Source organism: Rhincodon typus, chromosome 6 (genome assembly GCF_021869965.1).
Source record: "Rhincodon typus isolate 14 chromosome 6, sRhiTyp1.1, whole genome shotgun sequence".
NCBI lineage: Eukaryota > Metazoa > Chordata > Chondrichthyes > Orectolobiformes > Rhincodontidae > Rhincodon > Rhincodon typus.
This window is the reverse complement of record NC_063337.1, coordinates 39,649,867-39,665,516: the sequence shown is the minus strand read 5'-3', so window position 1 is coordinate 39,665,516 and position 15,650 is coordinate 39,649,867. Positions and strand designations below refer to the sequence as shown.

The window sequence follows — 15,650 nt, the reverse complement described above, 5'->3', positions numbered from 1 at the left end:
GGAATATGAAGGGACTTTTATGGAACCCTTTGGGCATACACATTTACTGTTGACCCTTAAAGATGAATGCAAACTTGTAATGATCTTCTTTCCTCACACTATGGGCCAGATCCTGTTGGTAGATATCCAATACCTTTGCATCCCTGTGTATAGCTGCTGTTAGATCAGCCACTGCTGTTACAGTGGGCACAGGCTCAGATGTTCATACTCCGCTGTCAATAGTTCAGTCATTTAGCAGAACCCATCGAGTGAATTTACATTTGCAGAAGGGTGCAGCACACTCTGTTCTACCAATGATTTTACTCCAGTCTAAGTCCTTCTCTGATTCCTTTGGGTTGGCTGTCTTTGAGGTTTGAAATTAGCTTCTCCATCCATCTGCACTTCCCAGTCCTGTTTGCATTTGGTTCAATTCCAGTACCTTGGTCAAAGGTTCCTATAGGTCATATGATTTTATAGCAGTTGTGCGTTCTGCCTCCCAATGTGAGTGGTCGCTAGGATCCCTAATTCGTCCATCACTGCTTCCTTGGGATAGCCATCAGCCAGGTTCACTGCCATGCAGTGAGCAGGCAGCCAATCTACGTCCAACACCTCCCTTGTTTAGGTCTCCCCACTAATAGATTTTCCCGTTTAGTCTTGAGAGATCTCGATGGTTTTGAGATGCCTCAAATTGCCTGTAAAGCATTCTGACTGATAGAACCTACTAGAGAAAGGTGTCCCCAGTGGTTTAGATTTATTGAGATTGATCTGTTATCCTCCAGATACCTTCCCTGATTTTCTTCCTACATAGGTCTATACATGGTTTCCTCACTCAGTATATACCCTTGGGCATGACTATTCAGGACAGACTCGACCTTTTCGTGGTGAGGCTGACCGGTTAGAGATATGGATGTTGTTTCTGCTCTGGAAGTGCATCTTTCCCTGTCTGCACCCTGAGTTTTTGCCATTTCATGGCATTAATCCCCCTACTTCATTATGACCCTTTTCACGTCCCAGCTACCTCATTCCCTGGTGTTTTCTGCAAGCTCTGCAATCCGTCTTAGTGTCCCACCTTTCCACAATTGTGGCATTCTCTTCTGTTTCCTGTCACTCCTTAAGAGGTGCAAGTTTCCCTATGCTTGCCGATTTTCTTCTTCTGGCCCCCACGTAGTTTGTCAGCTTGTCTTGTCCTGATCTAGCTAGCATGACCTGTTGGGGCACAGTTCCTTGTATCCCGCTCAGTGCTTGCTATCCAGGTGATCAGCTGTGGACATGCTGAACCTGCTTTCTCGAGGTTCAACATTTGGCTAGCTGTCAGAGGCCAAACCTGTCTTTTAAGTTGTTTTTATTGTCTCTCATAGATTGTTCTAAGTTCACTACTTCTTGGAATTAACATAATGTCATCCTTGTCGCATTCTCTTTTTCTAAGTGCTATATGGTGCTTTTGTTACAAATTTAACTATTTTAATCTTTATTAATTTACTACTTATTCTTACCTAAAGCACCTTTTTTCCAGCTTTTGGCCTGCTCAGTTCCTTTGACAATAGCACAATTACATCACATTAATCATGTTACCGGCTTGGAATCCGGTTAGGCAGACCTTTAGGATATGAGATCACTCATACCTGTCCTTTAGAAGTTAGTAGGTTGAGTTGAACTCCACATTAAATTCAGCATGTTACATCGGTCAGTTGTGATCCATAAATTTACAGCTATCTGACCCACAATGTCTATTTCATTTCAAGAAAGGGCTATGTCACCTAATCCCACTTTTAGTGCATTTGGTCTGTAGCACTGTAGGTTACTGTACTTCCAAATATTTTTTAAAATACCATGGTGTTTTCCTGTCCTAGTTCCCTTCTGGTTGGTGAGTTACAAATGCCCATCTCACACTGTTTTTACACTCCCAACATCTCTAGCTGGAATCCTTCTGTCAATTACTTTAACTTTATGCCCTGGCTAATGATTTCTGCTAAGTGAAATGAATCCTTCCTATTTGCTCTCTCTTGGCCTAATAATTTTATACATTTACCATCACTTCTCCGCCTCCTCTGGTCCAAAAAATATCAACCCAAGCCTATGTACTATTTCTTCATAGCTGAAACTCTTAATCCCGGGCAATATCTTCGAAAATCTCCTTTTGTATCCTCTCTACCATGATGATATCTTTCCTTTCATGTAGTGACAAGAACTGTACATGGTGCTCTAATTAACCCTAGTCTAATTAGTGTTTTGTGCAATTCTAGCATAATCTAATAGAAGAATATATCCTGTTTTAGCTTAACCAATGCATGATCTGGCCAAGGCTGGAGGAATGCATTGTTGCTTTTGTCTCCGTTCTCGATAGGTTGCAACATTTAAAAATGTTTTTCCAGTTGGCGAATTTAATACCTTATCAATAACAAAAGACTAGCTTTCTTTAATAAACAATTAAAATAAAACTTATTCAGTGAAGGTGCAATATTTGCTTAACACACATCCAGTAATATATAAATGCTTATCCCTCTAAATATCTCCAGTACATGCATGTAAGCACATACACTTTTTCTCAACAGCAAAGAGAAAATAAAATACATTTTTCTGGTCTGGTACAAAATGAGGAAAAATGCTTTAGACTCCATGACCATATAGAAAAGCTGGTAAGATGGGCAGAACAGTAGCAATGAAATTTAAGCCTGAAAAGTGTGACTGATGCATTTTGGGAGGACCAACAAAGCAAGGGAGTGCATGATAAATGGTAGGAACCTGGGTAGAACTGAGGATCAGCAGACCCTTGTTTTGCATAAACATAGATCCTTGAAGGCAACAGTGCAGGTAGGATAGGATGCTTAAGGTGCGTGGTTATGATGGTGCTGGAGAGGATGATAGACCACGGTGGGAATACTCTGTGTGGTCATAGTCACCACATTGTAAGAAGAATGTGATTGCATTAGAGAGGGTGAGAGAAAGTTCATTAGGATGTTGCCTGGGGCTGGAGTGCTTCAACTTTGAAAAGAGACTACATGGGTTAGGGTTATTTTCCTTGCAGCAGAGAAGGTCAAGGGGAGACACCAGATTGAGGTCTGCAGAATTGAGGGGTTTAGATTGGGTCAATAGGAAAAGGGGTCAGTTACAGCCGCTATAGCTTTAAGGTAAGGGGCAGAAGGTTTAGAGGGTATTTAAGGAGAATCTCTCTTCATCCAGAGAGTAGTAGGAATTTGGAACTGACTGCCTGAAAGAGGTAGAGGCAGGAAACATTACAACATTTAAATAGTATTTAGAGGAGCACTTGAAAAGCTGTTGTGTTCAAGGCTAAGTGCCTGGAAACAGGACCTGAGTAGATATACTTGATTGATGGACATGTTAGGATGAAGGGTTTTTTTCTGTGCTGTAGTACTCTATATGACTCTGAGAACATACCTAAATAATTATCTACATTGTACAGTAATTGAGGTGATCTATATTATATTGCTGTCTACTTCCAAAGCAGATCAGGTCGGACTTCATTCTCACTAGTGAGTTTTGTCATGAAGTTTTAAGTTTGTGTCATCTCTTCTATAATGTTTGTATATAGATTTAAAAAAACAAAATCACTCAAGTTTTTATCTAATCAGCAGAATTTTAAAAAATGCAGACTTTTGTTTATTTCAAGTAGATGTAAAAATCTTAGTGGTTTAATGCTTACCACTGTTTGGACATCATTTGCACTAATTTCTTTTGAGTACCATTATATAAAAAAAATTACACTGTCCACTTCTCAACATCTGTTCTACCTACAAAAGAAGTGATTTTTAAATACAAGAGATTTGGTAGAAAGCTCAGAAAATAACAGGTTAATAAAATATTTAAAGAAGTTACTACAATCTGGCCTATTTTCTAAACCTGCAGTATGTCCCAGGAGCTTTGTGGTTCAGATGGCAAAATCTTAAGCTTTAAAGGAGGTCAATTCTAGCACACCTGTTGCTCTCTGTGATGAGAGTGTGCGACGGTTAAATCAACCACCATGTCTTCACAGAATTTTGTTGTTGGATATTGCGCAGCACAAGACTTATTAAACTTGTAACGGGTTACCTAAAACGTGTTGAAACCAAGAATGATGAAAATTGTGACATTGGGCTTCAAACTAGAGTACTACTTCTGATTCACCATGCAGTTAGTTTCTGTGTACGTACCCTGATAATCAAATGACAAGATGCCTTCCCATAGAATAAGGGAAATTAGGGAGAGTAACAAATTGTTTCCAAACCTACTGCATAGATATCTATGACTGGAAACACTTTTTTTACTTTGTTACCCCTAAGATGGGGGAAAGAATTAGAAGAGTAAACCCATGATGGTATCTAACACTGAAATCTGCTAGGATTTCCCTAATACGAGCCAGTGTTATTACTTGTGTGTTATTATTTTCTGCAAACTCGTCTTTAGTTTGGATGAATGTCTGTTCTTCGGACAATAGATATAAACTCTAAGTAATGGAACACTTGGCAGCAGCATCGATATCAAACATTACTAAGTATAGTAAAGACCAGCTGAGAGTTGAAGCTGCTCTGTGTGACATCAGTGATGCATTTTGGCTATCACCTCAGAAAAGCTAGAATGTGAATTATTCCTTCCATCCATTTATTAGTAATCATAGTTCACAAGGGACCGTAAGCATATGTCTCTAATCATTGTCATTTTGTTTGCTGTCATTCGTTCCTCTGTCCAGTTTCTGATGTTATGCAGCCACCCAGCCCTTTTCATCTTGGCATATTCTTTTCTGATATTTCATTTTCTATTATTAATCACACCAGTCTCTTCCTCCGTTCTCCAGTTGTCAATTTCTCAGGTGTAAATACGTATCCCTCCAATTATCCACAATATACACATGCAAACATGATACATTCACGCATTAGGGAAATTTAAAAAGTGCATTTCTCCGTAATTAAATGCAATTTGCAATTGGTTAAAATGATATTTTCTATTTCAAGAAAACCAGTGGGTTATTCTTGGAAGCAGAAAGGTGAGTGCAAGGTTTTCCAAGGTATTTTGATGTTCTGGCATATGTGACCAAGCCACTAATCACACATGATTCTCTGAAGTCTTGCACAGGATATACAATCTTGATGTTATTTTAAATGCTCTTTCAAAAGACCAAGTAGTTTTCATTGAACCGATTGTAAGGGGTTTTGGAAAGTGAGAGACATTGCTAACAGCAAGCTGACCAACCAGGCTTCCCTCCAACTCGGCTTGTTCTTAGCACTTTATCAGATGCCTTCTGACAGCTCAAGTACGCCACATCAACCACGGCTGTTGGGAATACGTAATACTAGAAGATTTTGGACTATTTGGCCACTCTGGATAGAGAGGGGTTGACTTATAGATTCCCTGCGGTGTGAAAACAGGCCATTCGACCCAACAGGTCCACACCAACCCTCCGAAGAGCGTCCCACCCAGACTTGGCCCCCTACCCTATCCCTGCATTTACCTTGTCCAACCCACCTAACCTAAACATCCCTGGGCACTGTGGGCAATTTAGTATGACTAATCCACCTAACCTGCACCTCTTTGGACTGTTGGAGGAAACTGGAGTACCCGGAGGAAACCCACGCAGACACTGGGAGAGTGTGCAAACTCCGCACGGTCACCCATGGCTGGAATTGAACCCAGGTCCCTGGCACTGAGGTAGCAGTGCTAACCACTGAGCCACCGTGCTGCCCCATTGGTTGTATCATTGCTTTCCTGGAAATGAATCCAATAATTTGTGTGCTATGAGGCACCTTCAGTTTTTAATAGAAAACCAGCTCCTTTGGAGAAATTGAGAAGCAAAGTTCAAGGAGATAGGGAATGGGCATTATTGCTTTAATGAGTGGGAAAACCTAGCTTTGAAAGGATTATAGGCCCCTACTCTAATGGTTATCTAGCAATTTGGCTAAGTTTTTACTGCATCTGATCTATTCTTACCCCACTGATCTGCTTCCAGTTAGTTATTTTTACTCCAGATTGCTCTTGCTCCTTTTGCATTCCTACCCTAAACTATTCCCTTAATTGAAACAATTGTCTTGTCCCAATTCCTTGTTAATTTTGTCTTGATGTTATGCTTTCTAAAAGCTTTCTCAGCAGAGTCTAAACTGACTGATCTATAGTTGCTAGGTTATCATTACACATTCTTTGAACACAGGTGTAACATTTGCAATTCTCCAGTCCACTTGGAAGTTTGGAGGATTATAGCAAGTGCCTCTGCAATTTCTACCCCTTTAAGTTTCCCTGGATGCAATCAATCTGATCCTGATGACTTAGTGACTTCAAGTACAACTAGCCTATTAATACCTCCTCTTAAATCTGTTTTAGCCCAGTGTTTCAAATATTTCACCGATTTCAAGGGAATGAATTGGGACAAGTGAATTAAATGTCAATAAGGGAAAGTTTGGATGGTTTTTTTTTTGTACCATAAAGTTTAGGTCAGCTACGGAAAAGGTCCGGGAGCAATTTGGAATCAAAGTCTAACTATTTAGAGGAGGGTAAAATTTGAGGAAGACAGTTTGAAAGTATTATGAGCTTTTAAAATATTGGCTTTAAGAGGACATAAGCTGGTAGAATAAGAAAATTGAGCAAGATGATAAATTCAACACAGTGATTTGTTTTGGTAGGAAAATTGAGGAAATTCCATATTAAGTAAAATGTAAAACACTGAAGTTTGTGCAGAAGAGTAAAGACCTTGGGCTCAATGTGCATAAATTTATTGGTTAGTAGGGCAGCTTGAGAAAGCAGTTAAGACGACAAACTGGATCCTGGGCTGTATAAATGGAGGCATAGAATGCAAAAGTAGTGGTGTTGTAGTGAATATCAACAAAACTCTGACCTCAAATGAAGTATTGTCCGATTCCAGACACATACTTGAAGAATGTGAAGACATTAGAAAGATGGTGCAGAACAGATTTATCAAAATTGTTCTGTAATGAGCAACTACAGTTACAGGTAGTTCTCCTGTAACATGATAGTTGTGTGCTTGTGTGACCTTCAGCTGTGGAAAATCGCACTACCTGTACAGCAAAGTTTGTGCTAACAAGACACTTGTTATAGCGGAACTATCTGGTATGTGCATAGATTAATGAAGTTAGGATGTTCCCTTTCACAGAAGGTTGGATAGAGGTCTCCAAACACCCTCAGGGTTTAACCAATAGATGGGGATAAACTGTCCTTTCCTACACAAGGACTGATGACCAAAAGAGACAAATTTAAGGTGATAGCCGAAAGATCTGTTGGTTGCAAAAGGAAACCTTTCTAATTCACCAAGTGGTTAAGATGTAATATTAATTTCCTGAGTATGGAGTGATGGCAGATTTGTATTAGTTATCTTGTTTATAAGTTTGTTTTGGATTGTCATGAAATTTTTTTTAAAGAATGGGCATTATGTGACCTGTTCTGAACAATGCCTGACAGTAAATTTTTGGCTCAATTGTTGGAGATAAAAGGAAGTCTTGGATTGTTTTATTGGGAAGATGAAAAGTATTTATGCTTGGAGAAAATGGCAGCTGTCTTTGTTCGTAGTGGGTTAACTCCAAGTCTCTCCAAGTCTCCCAAAGTCCCAGAAAGATGTTCTGAGCATCTGGTTGCCAACAGTTCTGTTTTTTAAAAAAACTGTCCATTAACACGCAAAATGAAATGGAGTTGAAATCAAGAATATTTAATCAGCACTTCTATCAGGAGCAAGGTTTAAGGTGTTTTGTTTAGTACTAAATAAAAATTCTGAGGCAGGGTCACTGGACCTGAAACGTTGACTCTGTTTCTTCCTTCACCGATGCTGCCAGACTTGCTGAGCTTTTCCAGCAACTTTGTTTTTGTTCCACAGTTCTTTCAGTTTTTATTAAGGTGTTTTGTGTTGCCATTGGGAAGAGTGCAGAGAAGCCATTTTTGAGATGAGGTTACAGCTTCCCCACAAATACAATGAATAACACTGGGCAGGATTACTGCGTGGTCAGCCAAGAGAAGACCTTTTGTTAGTCTCTCTTTCCTATCCAGGTATAATAGCTATCTCGAATCAGAGCTGTATCCTGTAGTCATCATAGTTTTGAATCAACTCATTTGGGCATCTTATTACACACATGCTTCAGGTGGGAATTGAGCCCAGGGCTTCTGGCTCTGAGGTAGGGGCACAGCAACTGCATCATCAGGCCCTTCCTACACATATCTAAAGGTTCTAGGATATTTGTCATAGCTGGGATAAAAGAATCGCCATAACAAACTTTACTGGTGGTTGATGTATCTAGAATCTGTCAGAGAAAACTGAGGAAAGCACCTCAAGCTGATTGCTAAGTTAATAATTAACAAAATGGAGAAAAATGAGCTAGTTGGAAAGTGACTAACTGGATCTCTTGCTGTATGACTGTACTTCTGTGGCAAGTGATGTCTGTCTGATAAATATAAAAGGGGAATTTTCTTTTGTAGGCAACTTCTTTTTAAACAAAAAAGGAAGGATCACTTTTAGTCATTTGTTACAATAAAATGTTTAAATGTGAAATTTTGTCATTCTTTCAGCTAGTAACTGGAGGGTTGAATCTCTCTAAACATTACTGGCCTCTGGCCTCTGTGGAGATTAAAACAAACAGGAAGTGGGCAAATGCCTGAAGAGAATTTACAAAATTCCTGTGAGGAGTTAAAGGGAATGGGACTAGTTGAATACGCTCAGATTCAATAATGACTGGCTAAATGTCGTTCTTCTGTGCTTTGTGTCTTAAAATAACGATCTCTACCAGCAAAGTTCTCTCTTTGTCCTTTCTGTCTGCTTGGCTTCATGGCTTCAACCAAATGCAGCACTAACCCTCCTGCTGGTCTTGCTGTGTATTAGCTAAATGTTCTCTTAAATGCATTTTTAAGAATTGTGGCCCCTTTGCCCTTCACACTGATTTTATACGAGTTAATATGAGGAATATTGGAATTTCCTACAATTATTACCCTATTATATCTGCATTTATCAATTTGCCTAAATATTTGCTTCTGTCTGTTTCTATTTGGGGATTTACTGACACTGGATTGTTCCTTACTCCTGGGCTATGGACAAAAGGCTGCCTATATAAAGTCCCTCGGGTTATATTTGCTTAACAATGGAATTTGTAAGTGAAAAGTCCACATTCTTAGTTTAATCCACAATACTGGTTCAAAGATTCAATGTTTGCATTCCTCGCTCCAAATCAGTTGACTGTAGGCACTTGACATTGAAATGCTGGGATCTAGAATGTCACCGATTTGTTGCCCTTGTTAGTCAGGTTGTCCTGCATCTGTTCACTGTTTTTAAAAAAATCTCCTCTTGTTCTGATTTGAAGACTACCTCTGCCTTCAGTGGTTTCTGACCCAGGACACTGATCGAAGGGTAAAGTTAAAAGAGCAGACCATAGAACTATGTAGGTCTAGACTTCCACAAAGCCATGAGTTAAGCTTTTTGGAAATTGCTTCTATGTTGGGTTGTTAGTCTCGGAGTATAGAATTGAAATGTTAAGAGTAGATTTAAAAATACCCACTGAAGGGCGATGCTCTTAGAGATCCCCTATATGATAATATTTGATTGAACTGTCAAGATAGAAGGGATCATCAGCTTAAAAAAAAATCTTAAGTTGTGCTCACATTGAATTGCTGCAAGTATGCAATGCATTGAAAAAGCACTTTATTTTAATAAAAAGGATTAGATTAATAACCTTCTTATGCACTCTTAAATATTAGGTGGTTCAAGAATTAGGTGTTGTCTTGATAGTATGTTGACATGTACCAATAATTGCAGCATGATTTACAATATTTAAATGTTTTTGCCACAATTCATGAAATTTGTCTATTTTTAAAATTTTACAAGACAATAACTGCTCCTAACTGTTGCATTTTAATGTTTTGAGTACAGAAGAGCGATTTGCCATGTTGACCAGTGCTTTTCAGACCAGTTTTAAAGGTCTACCGTTACTGAAACCGTACTGCTATAGCAAAAGTGAAGGCTGCGTTGTTAAAGGTTCTGATACACTGTGGTACAGAGCAAAAATTTTGGAAGTGATTGGGGGATCCGTTAAGGTAAGATACTTAAGGTATAAGTGTATAACTTATCTAGAATTCTGGAAATGGAAAGTGGTGTACAAAACTCAGTTTAATGTTTGGAGTTGTTTTCTATCTGTGCAACCCTGGATTATACGTTAGCGAAGTGTCAATACTTTGCAGTTGTGATGTGTTCCTAAATAAATGCTGCTAGGGTTTAGTAGGAATTGATCATATAAAAGATTTGAGGAATTTTTCTAATCCAGTCATTTATGTACACAAACAATGTTGCTGGAGAAGCTCAGCAGGTCTGGCAGCATCTGTAAAGGGAAAAACAGAGTTAACATTTCAGGTCCGGTGACCCTTCGTCAGGACGCAGTTTTAATGCTTTTCACCAGAAGCTGTCTTCAGATGCCAAAGCCCTTTCCTTTAGAATTCCCTCCCTAAAGCACACTGTCTCCTTACCCTTTCCTTTTTAAGATCATTAAACCTGCTTTTTTTGCAAAGATTCTGGTCATCTACCCTAATATCCTTATGTGATTTGGTGCTGAATTCTGTTTGATGCTCCTGTAAAACGCTTTTCATTCTTTACTATGTTAAAGATGCTTTATTGGGTTACATTGTGCATGAATATTCATACAATTTCCTCGAGTTCAGAAACTTGCTATGAGTGGCTACCAGCCCATTTTTGAAGAAGGGTCCCGACCCAAAACATCAACTTTCCTGCTCTTCTGGTAAAATACAGGTAATGCCCATGAAAAACTGTCAGAAAACAGTAAATAATGTAATATGTATGTTGTAATGATTTGCATAAAGCTTGCAGATGATTGAAACCCACCAGAACTTAATTTTATATTTAATGGTGTTAAGTTTAGCTTTCCCTGTATACACACGAAATAAATGATTACTAACCTGATTTCCTGAATCCTTTTATCAACTTGTCAAGTTGTCTGCTAACAGCAACTTCTTAAAACAGCTAGAACTCATTAATGCTAAACATTTGGATTCACTGAGTTCCATTTTTACAAACCCAAACCTATGGAATTGGTTAGCCTAAACAGAAAGCTGTGAGCACAGTCTCTACCTTTTTGAAGGTAAATGAATACACTAGTATTTTGAATTAGAAGGCTTACAGGAAGAACTGTGCCCCTATTTTGGCTTATTTGTATATGCATGCTAAGCCAGTTAAATTTCATAACAATGAGGAAGGTTGCACAAAAGACTGACCATTTTGTTCACTTTGGGAGAGTTAATTTTTTAATTTCATGCTATGTAATCAAATATCTCACTGGTTAGCAGCTTAAAAATGATCATACTTAATTATGAGGAATTAATACTTATTTTGGATACTGCAAAAGAATATTTGTGGTATCCAATGCCATTATTAATTGTCAAGTTCTGGTCTTTTTGTTTCTCACATACTCAAAACTCAGTGTACACCTAGTACTTAAATTCTTAAAGCTCATTTGACCTGCTTTATATGATTCACAAGATTCTTAACATTTCGTATACACTATTTGACAAACTTTCAGTTTAACCACTTGAAGATTGAAAAATTGCTTTCTCTTTATAGATTTTACCAGTCCTCATGAATTTTAAAGAGCTGTGCGATTTTCTCAGCTTTGACAATTGATGGGATGAAGGGTAACATTTTGTGTGAAGAGAGATATCAGTTTTTTTTGTAAATTAGAATGCCGTGTTGCCTTTTGTGTTTTAGGTGTCTAAAGATTCCTTGCTTTTTGTATTTACAGAAGGCTAAAATCCATCGCTTGGAGAGAAAATGTAATGAGTTACATACCCACGATTTTAAAGAGTCAAAGCTAATAGCTGTTTTGGGAAGTTGCATGTTTTTGACTCTGGAATGGCACCTAACTTGGGAAACTGGTTTGTGTCATGTGCATACATGGGGAATCTTTCTTTTCTGTATTAGAGTGTGGGGATTCATAGAATCCCTACAGTGTAGAAGCAGGCCATTTAGCCCAACAGGTGTACACCGACTCTCGGAAGTGTCCCACCCAGACCCACCCCTCTACCCAGTCCCTGTAGCCCTGCATATTCCATAGCTAATCCACTTAGCCTGCACGTGTTTGGACTGTGGAAGGAAATTGGAGGACTTGAAGGAAACCCATGCAGACACAGGGAGAATGTGCAAACTCCACACGATAGTCTCCTGAAGCTGGACTTGAACCCCGGGTCCCTGGTGTTGTGAGGCAGCAAGTGCTAACACTGAGCCAACCTGTCACCCGTTTGGTCTTCGTGTTTGTGAGATATTATGTGGTCATTTCATTCACGTCTATGCATAGGTAGCTACTAGGTTGAAAGCCTAGCTTTAAGCAACAAAGAAACAGTTCCCACTTCAGTCCAAGGAACTGGATTTGAAAATGACTTCGAACATTTTGTGGGGAGAATGGCTGGCTTTCCACTAATGCAGCCTGTCCACCTAAAACATACTGCCAGACACTAAAATACCGACTATTGGACATCCTTACTGATCCTTTCAGACTCTTAAACGTGATCCCAAACCCAGGGCATTCTTTTCTCCTTCGTTTTTTTTTCCCAATGCTAGTCTATAGTCCCTCATGCACACCACTTTGTATTTAATGAGTTCTCGATCTGTCTGCATTTAATGTCTGTTGTAAAGTAGTTCTAAGATGTGCTGCTACAGTTCTTGTGGCAATAAAGCTTCATTAATGATAGGTAGGGAATTCCATGTTAATAGGTTCCAAACTGGTTGAGAGTTAGAAAGCAAGACACGCAACTGTTCTTTGCGGAGAGAGCAAATTGCTCAGTCCAAGGCCTCTTGTCAATACCTTGTGTCAGTTGCTACCTTTTTATGTACTCAATTTATATTCAAAGTATTCTGTTAACCTTAACATACCTTTTAACAGTCTAATTGGCCAGACATTAACATTCTAGAAACTTTGGTCTGTCCAAGTCAAGATGGAGTATGACTTGGAGGTGATGATCCCATGAGATTGTAGCTCTCATCCTTTGCATTATTTGAGTGACAGTGGCATAGTGGTGATGTTGCTGGATTAGTAATGCAGCGGCCTGGGCAAATGCCAAGGGGACATGTTCAAATCACGTCATGACAGTTGACAGACTTTCAATTCCAGCTTTATGGATTTTTTTTTTTAAAGCTAGTCTCAGTAATTCCAATCATGAGACCTATCAATGATGCAAAAACCCACCTGCTTCACTAATGTCCTTTTAAGGAAGGAAATCTGCCATCCTTATTGGTCTGGCCTGCATGTAACTCAAGACTTTCAGCAGAATGCTTGACTCTGAAATGACCTGGGAAACTAATCTGTTTAAGAGCAGTTCAGATAGGGCAACATACTAGCCTTGCCAGTGATGCTCACCATTCCATGAAAGAAAAAGTGGGTATTCTATTAAAGTAACATAATTTACTGTATTTTCTGAAGAAGGGTCCTATTAACTTTGACCCAAAACGTCAACTTTACTGCTCCTCTAATGCTGCCTCGCCTGCTGTGTTCCTCCAGCTCCACACTTTGTTATCTCTGACTCTAGCATCTGCAGTTCTTGCTATCTCATAATTTACTGAATGATGCATCCTGTAGGTTTTCTGTTCTGTACTGGTTATGTATGTGATCTGAGACCTGTTGACCAGACAGCTGTCATAAATTGTGTTGCATTTCTTGCAGCTGCAAGAATTTGGGAAGTGGGGAGTATTCCATAACACCACTTCAACTGTGTCGATGGTGGATGGCCTCATTTTAATCTAGTTCAGTCTCTGCCCTACCCTTTATTGATGTAGTGAGAGTCCTGAAGACATTGATTGAGGGGGACTCAGTGGCACCATTGAGTCTAATGAGGCTTTCTTTTGTTTGTATTGGTCAGTGTAATGTTCTATGTTGACTCAAGCTTTGCTATCATCCAATTCTTTATTTAATATGGAATGGGCTGCTTAATTATTGGAATATGAATTGAGTTGATTATTGGAATTATTGTCAAATAGTTCCACTTGCGAGAGGAGGGAAGTTGTGGTTAAACCAACTATAAATGGCTAGCTGAGGGCATTTTTCTGCGACCTTTGGAAGATTTTACTTTGACTGTCATTGATTTTGATTTTGCTATGTCTGCTTAGTGGGTATTATCGTCAAGTGCTGCCTTGCTGTGCAGCAGAGGTTACTCATACCTCTCTCCAGTAGTTCTGGCAGAAACTGCAAAGAGTATTGGTGAATGTTGCTTCCTGGTGCTGTTGATGACTTTAGTGATTGGGAGCATCCTGAGATGATACTCCAGATTAGATTTATCCTGTTTCTACTGGAATTGGATCTATTGGGCAGTTTTTCTTTTTTTTATTGGATAGTTACAATATCCTTTGACAGCCCTTCCTGCTTGCTTCTCCCATAACTGTTTCTGTACTTTCAAACTTCTGTGGCTACTTGTGACATAACCATTTTGCACCACTTTGTCGTCCTCTTCCTGCTTTTCAGTTAATTGTACCTTTTGGTAGTGTATTGTAACTGAATATCCTTCTTTGAAAAGAGTTTGTTATGTTGCAGTAACAATACGTAAACTTCGCGCTGTAAAAATGGTGTGCCTTTTTTTTTGCCCTTCTCTACTTCACATTTCACACCTATTATCTTTCTATGAAATTGTAGCCATCTAATTCTTTGTGCAATATTTCCCAATTTTCAATAGTTGATGCATACAATATTGACTGATTTACCATTTGTCTGTAGTTCAACAAATGTATCTACTCCCATATTTTGTGAACACTTTCTTTTCTAAGATAAAATTCTGGAGAATATAGAAATAACTTGAAATAACTAGGAATGTTTGAATTACAGTATCCAGAGTTTAGTCTTTAATTTTGTGATGAGTATATTAATTTATTCATTATATTGGTGCTAGGTGCAGTACGTTGACCGTGGATATACTGAAACAATTCCTCAATGCCATGTTTATCCAGTGCTAATGTATCCTGATATTCCAGAGCTTTGCCTTCCATTTCAGCTTTTTGGAGTGGAACCTGTAAGTGTTTAATGTTGCAATAGATGTACTGTGTATTTGGATAAAATGGAATTGAGTATAAAAGTTGTATGTTCCTGTAAACCTTGTTTTGTTCCAGAGGAATGATCCTGTTTTTGAAAATATTGGTGCCCAAAAGACTTGCTGCCACAGCTCCATGTTGAGCACTGTTTGGGCAGAAACTGGAACAGAAATTGTGGGAGAAACTCCACAGGTTTGGCAGCATCTTTGAGGGAAAATAGTTAATAATTTTGAGTCCAGTGACCTTTCAGAGATGAGTAGATGGGAAGAGGTAATATTTATGCTAAAACATGGTGAGTGGGGGTGGAAGGAAGTGAGAGAATAGATGGAGAGAGAGAGAGACAGTTTGACAAGGAGATACACTAGGAAGAAAGAAGAAAAAAGCTGATAATGGGGACTGAGAGTAGGTGAAAATGGGTTGATTTCAGGACTCCATATCGAGTTCAACAATTTTAGAACCTGAATATCTGAAGCACTTCATGATATAAGAACTATAAGCAGGAGTACGCCATCTGGCCCTTCGAGCATTCTCCACCATCCAAAACGATAATGGCTGATCTTCTCATAGCCTTGGCTCCACTTACCCACCCTCTCGCCATTACCTTTAATTCCCTTACTGTTCAGAGAATTCTCTCTCTTAGCTATAAAAACGTTCAATGAGGAAGCCTCAATTACTTCACTGG

At 39.0% G+C, this 15,650-nt stretch overlaps 2 protein-coding genes across 2 annotated transcripts in view; one reads left to right on the top strand and one right to left on the bottom strand.

The window, feature by feature from the left end:
- LOC109935651 (RING finger protein 17) overlaps window positions 1–1,546 on the bottom strand; it is a 50,787-nt gene extending 49,241 nt beyond the window's left edge. Inside the window, exon 1 of the mRNA XM_048597939.1 lies at window positions 1,533–1,546. Coding sequence (XP_048453896.1) covers window positions 1,533–1,546 — 14 coding nt within the window. The remainder of the gene's footprint in view (window positions 1–1,532) is intronic.
- LOC125483393 (RING finger protein 17-like) overlaps window positions 1–15,650 on the top strand; it is a 103,264-nt gene that overhangs the window by 53,345 nt on the left and 34,269 nt on the right. The window contains exons 2-3 of the mRNA XM_048598435.1: window positions 9,819–9,987; window positions 14,830–14,949. Of these exons, the coding sequence (XP_048454392.1) occupies window positions 9,838–9,987; window positions 14,830–14,949 (270 nt within the window). The 5' untranslated portion in view covers window positions 9,819–9,837. The remainder of the gene's footprint in view (window positions 1–9,818; window positions 9,988–14,829; window positions 14,950–15,650) is intronic.